This window comes from Alligator sinensis, unplaced genomic scaffold, assembly GCF_000455745.1.
Source record: "Alligator sinensis unplaced genomic scaffold, ASM45574v1 scaffold957_1, whole genome shotgun sequence".
Taxonomy (NCBI): domain Eukaryota; kingdom Metazoa; phylum Chordata; order Crocodylia; family Alligatoridae; genus Alligator; species Alligator sinensis.
In genome coordinates this window covers 735432-744223 of record NW_005842039.1, presented here as the reverse complement: position 1 = coordinate 744223, position 8792 = coordinate 735432, and the positions used below count along the sequence as shown (strand labels likewise).

General features: G+C 45.0%; 1 protein-coding gene across 1 annotated transcript in view; it reads right to left on the bottom strand.

Annotated features, from left to right (window-relative positions):
- LOC102383537 (cytidine and dCMP deaminase domain-containing protein 1-like) overlaps window positions 1–8792 on the bottom strand; it is a 59377-nt gene that overhangs the window by 34362 nt on the left and 16223 nt on the right. Inside the window, exons 7-9 of the mRNA XM_014519396.2 lie at window positions 4009–4148; window positions 1290–1431; window positions 440–481 (exon numbers count right to left, since the gene is read on the bottom strand). Coding sequence (XP_014374882.2) covers window positions 440–481; window positions 1290–1431; window positions 4009–4148 — 324 coding nt within the window. The remainder of the gene's footprint in view (window positions 1–439; window positions 482–1289; window positions 1432–4008; window positions 4149–8792) is intronic.

Genomic DNA, 8792 nt, shown 5'->3' with positions numbered 1-8792 from the left:
CCCCCCCCCAGCTGCTGCAGATAGTTGTCAGCTGGCAAGGGGCAAGGCTGGGGAAAGGTGTGGTCTGCCAGCCTCCTGGGAGGCTGCTAGAGCACTCACACCTGCTGGCTTGGGCCAGTGCAGGCAGGATCTGAACCCCCCACCCACCCAACAGGTGAATGTTTGAGCACTCCCCACAACCAACAGGTGAACGTCTGTTAGGTTTGATGGCACTCTAACACATGGCATTTTGTGTAAAGCGCCATAGTTAGAATGCCTGTCAGGGAAGCATTCATAAACATTCCTGCCAAAGAAAATTTACTTGTATAAATATTAACAGAAAGCAAATTTAAAGTGGTCTTAAACAGCTTCAGAATAGATATTCTGTTTTACTAAAATCAATGTTCATAACTACTTTTTGCAATATTTTCCTGATTTGGCCTTCAGCAAGGTAACTTACCTGATTATATGTGAATTTCTTCTTTAAAGACTCTAGGATGCTCTGAAAAAGGGGGAAACACCCAAATAAGTGAAGGTTAGGCATGCTATTTATTAGTTAAAGCAAGGCTCTAAACATCAAAGTAACATTATTTGTACCTGCATATGATTTTATCTCAACACAACTAGTTGTGAAAAGGGAAGTGAGCTGAAAAATCAAAGCACTCTGCTTTTACAGCACACACTGTGTTTACAGTGCACTCTGCATTTACTTAACCATTTACTTTTCAACCTTTCTCCAGACAAGAAGCAACACCTGCAGTCACACATTTCCTTGTGCTTCCCCTTAAAAGCAGTGGTGCCTGTCAGTGAGCACATCCATGAGATGCTCAGGCTCCTGAAGACTACATCATTCCTATTACAGAGGGAAGCAGATGGAAGCACTTGTAGCTAACTAGCTAGTGCCAAGAGTAGTACCTAAGGTCATATTAAAAATGCTCTGAGGATGAGTGAAGCAGTGTGTTCTTTATGAAGGACAGGAGTGAGGAATCCTCATAATGAGAAAAGGGATTAAAAGCAGGCTTGTGAGATAAAGCAAAAAGATAGACTTCCTTATGTTGAAGGAAAGGGAAAACTAAGATCACAGTGTAGAAAAGACGCCTTATTATGTGATACGGGGATGGAAGGAAGACAGATTATGTCAGAATTTTGTGGGATAGGAGTGATGATCAGGGTGTGACTCTCAACCAATTTTATACATCTTACATATATTTATAGGAGAAACTATGTCCATCTATATATATATACAAAGCACTGGCCACCAAATAAATGTGCAAATACATAACTACGTTAATTGTATTAGGTGAACATACTTCTTGGTTTGATGTTGGCTTTGATGATTCATGTACAGAAACAATATTCTTTATGCCGACACACTCGATGTAGTTTTGACATTCAAGGCATGGAGGTTTGCTGCAGTAAAGAACATCATTCTCTTCTATTTTTTTTTTACTTCTGAAAAAAAAATGTAGTCACATAATTTACTTCCCAGCCTTCAAATGACGCTTTCACTGAAGAACCTTCTTTCTCAGCAGGCTGTACTTCTCCATCTTATATCTCTCATCTCATTTTGCTTTTAAGTAGCTCATCCTTATGAATAAAGATGGAATAAACTGTTGCATTTATTATTTATAACTGTTTGTAACTATTGATTAACAAACTGTGTCTGTTTTGTAAGGGGTGTACATCAGGATCTGGGGAAACACCTGTTCACCAGGACGCCCCAAGGAATGACAAGGTCAAACGGTCACAAACTCCTCCAAGACCATTTTAGGCTGGACATAAGGAAAAATTTCTTTACTGTCCGAGCCCCCAAGGCCTGGAATAGACTCCCTCCACGGGTGGTGCAAGCATCTACTCTGAACTCTTTTAAGAAACATTTGGATGCTTATCTTGCTGGGATCCTTTGACACTAGCTGACTTCCTGCCCCTGGGGCAGGGGGCTAGACATGATGATCTTCCAGAGTCCCTTCCAGCCCTAATGTCTATGAAATCTATGAAACTGGTTTAGCTTCTTGAAGTGCTTAAGCTTTTCTGTGCAGGTCTTTCACCAGGCAGTACATTAAGAGCTATTGGAGGCCAAAATATTACCATGTCTCAGAACTCTCAGTGTAAATCAAAAAGCAACTCCACTGGGCCTGTAATTACACTGAAAGGCAATGATATCTAGTGGAATGGGAATCAACAAATCTGAAATTTAGTCCTTCCCCTCTTTATTTGTACTGAGTAAGTTATAGTACCTCCAAGTATATCAGTTTCTGCAACTGTGGGATGAGAATAATAATATTTTCCTTCTTCACAAGGATGCTATAAATTAACGTATTTAATGTTCAAAAAGTATTTTGAATAGGCAACTCTTTTGTTTGGTAAATACAATTCATTCTTGTATCAGATGTAAACCAAGTTAAAATAAATCAGGCTCCTACTACAGAGAAGCAATTATTTGTTATTTTTTTGCATATTTTAAAGGAATGTGGAAATTAAACAACTGAATATTTTCAGTTTGGCCAGAGAATGCTATGGGGTTAGAGAAGTTTGCTGGATTCAGCGGAGCCAACTGGAAGTGTCTGTTTTATAAAACAGGAAAGCTCCATAATTCTAGCATATTTGAGCCTCCTCAGCCAACCTTAGACTGTATTCAAATGATCAAATGATCTGGGAGAATTCTTCCAAGTTTGTTCTCCCAATAGAAAAATGTACCTGGAATGCCCTGTACAGACAGTCAAGCAGAGCAGCGGGGAGCCTGTGGTGCTGACACTGGCTTGTCAGTCTGTTGCAGTCTGGGCAGGGGGTGCAGGGTCTGATGAATTAGTAAAAAGGGAATGGGGGGTCTGTGCCTACCCTGTGCATGGAGTCCTCCAGCCCTGAATTTCCTGCCCCATGCCAGCTCAACTGCAGACAGGCAGGGAACTGTGCTTCCGAGCACCAAGTACTGCACTCTGGGCAAGGCGGCAGCATCAGCTGCATCCAGAAGCAGGGTGGTGGTCAGTCAGTTCTTCTCTGGCCTGAGTGGAGTCCAGGCTGTTCAGTTCCACAACGGGATTGGGTTGGCTATGGTTGGGGGAAAAAAAGGAGCAGAAATGCTGGGAGCAGAACACACCTCTGAAGTGCTTCAGAGCTGGGCTTTTCCAACCTGAAGCATTCAGAGGGCATGTTCTGCTTCCTGCTTGGCTGGGATTGACACGCTGTCTTCCTGGACATATGGGCTGGAGGAGACAGGAAGCAAAGCTCGCTGGGATTCTGGATGACTGCTCTGTGGCTTCTCTTGGACCAGTGCCTGCCATTTCAGTTGGTTTGCTACCAAGTTCTTTTTCTCCCACAGTAGCCACTTTTGCTCTGGGAAAAAAAGCATGAGTCTCTATATACTCATGTGGCATTTATAGAGGTTCTCTGGAAGTGGTGGAGGGGGGGGGGTCTCCGAGAACCGCTTTAATTAAAGCGCCTGGAGCGTCACATGTATCACTGTCCCCACACTGAAAAATGGTGGCAAGGGCACTTTAGCTAGATCTCATTGAATGAGCTTTAGTTAAAGCACCCCCACTGCCATTTTCCAGCATGGGGACACTGGTACACCTGACACTGGAGTCTGCTGGAGCATGGTAATTACCACACTCCAGCAAACTCGATTAATCAAGTAATTACAGCATGTCGGAGCAGCCTCACTGCACATGTATTGGCACCCATGGTTTCTCTTAAGAGAGAAGCAACACTATAAGGAGAAACTGAACATCTGTATGTAGCAATAATCTGCTCATGGCACAGCCATCTGCCTATTGCTAAGGCAATGTCAGATACTTTAACATACTGACAGTGTATTCCTGTGTTCAGTAGTATATATTAATAACGTTCTGTGGATAAGAAATATTACATAGAGACCAGGTAAGCTGTCAAAGGTGTTTGATTACAGAAATGTATATTATGGTTTCACAGTTAGTCACATGAGTACTACCAGTGCAGTGGCCAACATTTCCATTAAAAACTTATGTAAAACTGCTATATAAGTATAATATATATAGTAATATATATAGTAACCTGAATAGGAGAGCATTTACTTCAGCATGGACAAGGAATGGCTTTTTTGCAGTTCCTTGCTTATTTTTGTTGATTCTCCCCCGACGAGGCAGGTTTCCGTATTTTGCACCAATAGGGTATCCATTATAACCTACACCAAACTACAAAAAAAAAAAAAAAATCAGAATCTAACGCATGCCTTTAACATAATAATAATGGCTAAGAAAATATTAGACAAATATTATTATAGTTTAAATAAAGAAATTACAATTGCATGAGAATTAGAAGTGAAATCCAAAATGTGGGGGCAGGAAGATGCTGGGAATTTTTAGCTCTAACTACACAAAAAGAAAGCACATTGTTTTAAATGAACTAAAAATGATGCTTTAGAACAGTGATGCTCAACCTTTTTTCCTGGCGGGCTGGATGGCCAGTGCCTTGTCCAACTGTTGCCAGAGTGTGGTTCTGATCCAGTGCCCAGGGCCACTGTGATGGGCACCATCTAGTGGGCACATAGAAGGGGCGAGGGGCAGTGGAGCCTGAGCCCAGCCCTGCAGGAGGGATGGGGTCTTCATCTGGTCCCACAGGGGAAGGAGGTCAGAGGGATGTGACCCAGCAAGGGAGTTGAAGGGGGCATTGCTCAGTTCTGCAGGAAGGAGGAAGAGTGGCCCAGCCTAACCCAGCCCTGTCAGGAAAAGGGGGCATAGCCCAGCCTCATGTTGTGGGGGGGAATGAGGCATGGCCAATACCCCTCAGGGAAAAAGGTGGTGTAGCCCAGTCCCAATCTGGCCTGTGGGGGAAAAGGAGGTATGGCCCAACTTCATGGGGAGGCGGGGAGGAGAAGGGGTACAGCCTAGCTCTGACTAGGCACAGGGAGCTTGGAGCTTGGGAATTTGACAGGGAGGGGGTGGCTATATTAATGGCCACTGCTCCCCCGCTGCCAAATTTCTGAACCCATGGGGAGCCCATCAAACTAGATTCGATGGCTCCATGGGCTGCATTTAGCCCTCAGGTCAGAGGTTGAACACCCTTGCTCTTGAAAATGTGGGCCTGTCGCAGAGCACGGAGGTACCCTGCTCCTAAAGAGGAGAAACTGCTAGAGAAAGAGCCCTAGCAGTGGATAAGGAGCCCAGCTGGTGGTTACCAGGGCAACTGGAGTCAGCAAACGACCCACACCTGCCAGGGTGACGAGTGAATCAACTGCCCTAGGTCTCATTTACATGAGAGATGGAAAACAGAAAGCCTGAAGCAGAGACTGCAGTGAATTCTGGGACCAGAGAAGCAGGAGAGCGCTGCATGATGGGGAATCTGTGCTTCCAATGTTAATCAACCCATGTTCACACACACCCAGCTCAGCATTTATCAGACCAGTTCTAATCTGGATTTACTAAGGACTTTTCCCCCCCAGACACACACACACAGCTCTAAGTTTAATAGGCATCTCGGGCCGTACATTCCCCGGTCCCACTATGGGAGGCCTATTTAAACTTGATTGACTAAAACTCGGTTGCCGGGTTAGGGAATGCTGAGGCAAGAGACCGAGTCAGAGGGGGTATGGGCAACATTTGAACAATGGTTAAGGGTTCATCACAGCATCCAGCCTGCTGGAGCCCTAATCCCAGGTGTTGTCATATCTTTCCCGAGACGACTGGTGGGAGTCCTCTCCACAAAAGGTTATGAGCACCCCAATAATTGTCTTAAGTCTGTTAAAAGACTATAGTAAGATCTGGAAAAGTCATGCTAAGCTGAGGCTTGTGCACAACAAGTAAAAATCCAAAATCCTGATGCTGCAAGCTATCTATTGTTCCTGAAGAAACCATGAGATATCCCATCAGTATATCTGCCACCCATAGGAATTTCAAGCTGGCTCCCAAGTATTTGGGTTACTCCCTAATCTTAAGTGTTTCCTGATTATCAATCAGTTTCCTGAGATGGTCCAAACCAGATAACCCCTTGTCAATAGAAAAGACAATGATTTACACTACTGAGGGTGCTTCGAAGCAGCTGAACTGAGGGTATAAAAATCTGTAAGTGTGTGTGCTGCTAGAGGGAGAAGAGGAAGAGGAAAAGGAAGGAAAAGAAGTAGAAGCAGGAGGAAAGAAGGAGAAGAAGAAAACCCCTGTGCTGACACCATCCCCTGTCGTTCTTGGGACGCTGGAAGAACAGATCATCTCTCTCTTCAAGGATTGTGCTACGGACTGTGCCTGTCAGCTTTGCAGCCTGAGTACCGTGGACTAGGTGAGATCCCAGCGTTCTCTGTCTTCTTTCTAGGCATAAACTTCTGAACCTGAACTGTATCAGTTAAGCTTGAGCTAAGTTTCCCCAAATACTTAGTGAAACCAGGGTAGTATTGTCATTGTTGGTGTTTGTTTTTCTTTTGCATGTCTATTACTACTAGTACTATTATATATTTCATATGCTTAGCAATAAATAACTTTTATAGTCAAACTGGTAGTAATTGGGTATATTTTTCCTTCTCTGCTTCTCTTTCCTCCCGTGCTCTGCAGCAACGCTTCTTTTACCTATGCTAAAGATCCCTGTGAAGCCCAAATTATTGTGGGGTCTGCTCATCAAGAGGCCAAAGATTGGGACGTGCTGAGTTTGAAACACATAAGGGGATCAGCTTGTATAGGCTGATTGACCCAGTTTGACTCAGACGTGCCCTTATGAACTGAATGCTGGCCCATGAGGGTGTCAGCTGGACACCCAGCCGGATTCAGAGGGATTCTGTTTACCTGTGTGCTTGTGTCTGACTGCATTTTATTGTTGCTCTTATGAACTGATTCTTGGCATATGAGGGTGTCAGCCTGTTCATGCTGATCAGCCTGGCCAGGTCAGGCGTGTCACGTTAATTTGTGTGTGTTTGTGTGTATGACTGATTTGGTGACTGGAGGAACCCAGTCCCATTGAGATTGAGTCCTGCAAGATAGCTCCACTGGGGGTGAGGGCTTGCAGAAGGGAGAAATACAGCTCCGTATAGTAACACAAGCAGCACATTGACAGAATCACCAAGACCGTAGAAACTATCCCTAATAAATGAGCACACCCCAAAGTAATGGGCAAATTTGGTAACAAAGGGGCAGGGCCTGGCTCTTATAAAGCCCAGGAGCTGAGGCCAGGGTAGTTCCCTGCCAGCAGCCAGAGAGGCAGGAGCTCCCAAGGCAAAGATGTGAGAAGAAGCCTGACTGCAGGTACAGCTTAAGCTGAGTAACTGGATGGCAACTCTGCGATGTTTGAGCAATGTTGTTATAGCCAGGCAGCTTATGTTTAAGTTGTAGCCAAGAGGCTTGAGTTTGTGTTGCTATTTATTACACCGGTGGTTTGGGTGAGGCTATAAGGGGATGGAGGAGGCCTCATAGGGGACCCACAGCAGTGTGAGGACCCCAGCACCAGTAAGGGCGCTGCGTACGGGGTGCACAGACCCCAGCCCCAGAGAGGGGCAGTTGAGAAGCCCTAGTGCGGGCGTGGCGAGCCCCAGAGAAGGGGGCAGCAGTGCTGAGAAAGCCCCAGAGAAGGGGGCGAGTGTAAATGACAGACCAACGTCTATTCCAGCTGCGAGGCTTGGGGCGTGATATAAGGGGTGGTTGGAGCCACGCATAGCCTATAAGGCTAGGGTGCCCCGAAGCACCTGTTTGCAGGACAAGACCCACAAGGGGTCCGGGAGTCTACAGGGCCAGAGGTTACAGCAGACCGTGTCCAAGAAGATGTAAGGCAGCCTCCCTAATATATTGGAACAGCAAAGACGTGGCGGGCGAGAATCAGAGGGTGCCCTTGGGCCAACTTGGCACGGAGGGAGGGGCCTTAAGGAGATCACGGCCCTCCTGTAGTTCCCTGCCGTGACAGGGCCATTTTCAAGAATTTTCAAAGAAGTGGGAAAGATTAAAACAGTAGCATAATAGAGGGGAAGCAACCAAAGTAACAGTCCTGGGCACTGACTCTGGGACAGGGGAAGCACAAAAACTGCAGCAGCTGGGATGCCATCATACTACTGGCAACACAGCTACTGATGTTGCTCAGTACTCAGAGCACTTAAGTGCCAAATTATGCCCCTGGATACAAGGTTAAATTCAAATACATGTAATCTCTTATAACGATGTCAGTTACTCTACATTTATACTAGTATAACAAATACGAATCTGCTCTCAAGGGTCTAGTGCTGGAGTATATATTGTTCCTGTGTCACTGAAAGGGCTGGGAATAAAAGCAAGGAACTCCATACCCTTGCTGTGTTTTTGTAGCAGAAAGCCCCCTTTTCCTCTTGCCTGCATTTGCTCTCCTCTCTTTGGATATGTTTCTCTTTTTCTACCTTTTCTTCCTTCCTCTCTCTTTCACTTTAAGGTAAGGAATTGTGTTTTTAAAATTTGTGTGCGCGCATTTTGTATCTCCCCTTGTAGTTTGGTATTTTTATCTATTTGTATGCCATGGCATTGGTAGCTTATATTTTATACTCCTCACATTTCATCTTTCAAATGAATGTATTTAGTTTCATAAGTTATACATTGTAACAATGTATAAAAGGGCAGGAATCAAACTGTCCTTCCCTGTATCAGGCTGGCCCTTGAAAGAGCGAGTGAATCAGTGATTGAATGTGTAACACTGTAGCAGCAGACAGCAATTAACACCTGGGACTGCAGATCAACCAACAGAAGAATTCAATAGAAGACAATGTAACAACCGGGAAATCTCTAAACCTCACTGATCAAGGGCTAGAAGCCCTGGTCTGAGTTAATCAACGCCGGGGACCAACTTTTGGGCTGAATATCTCCAGATCGACCGCTCCCAGAGCCCTATTCAAAATTCATCAA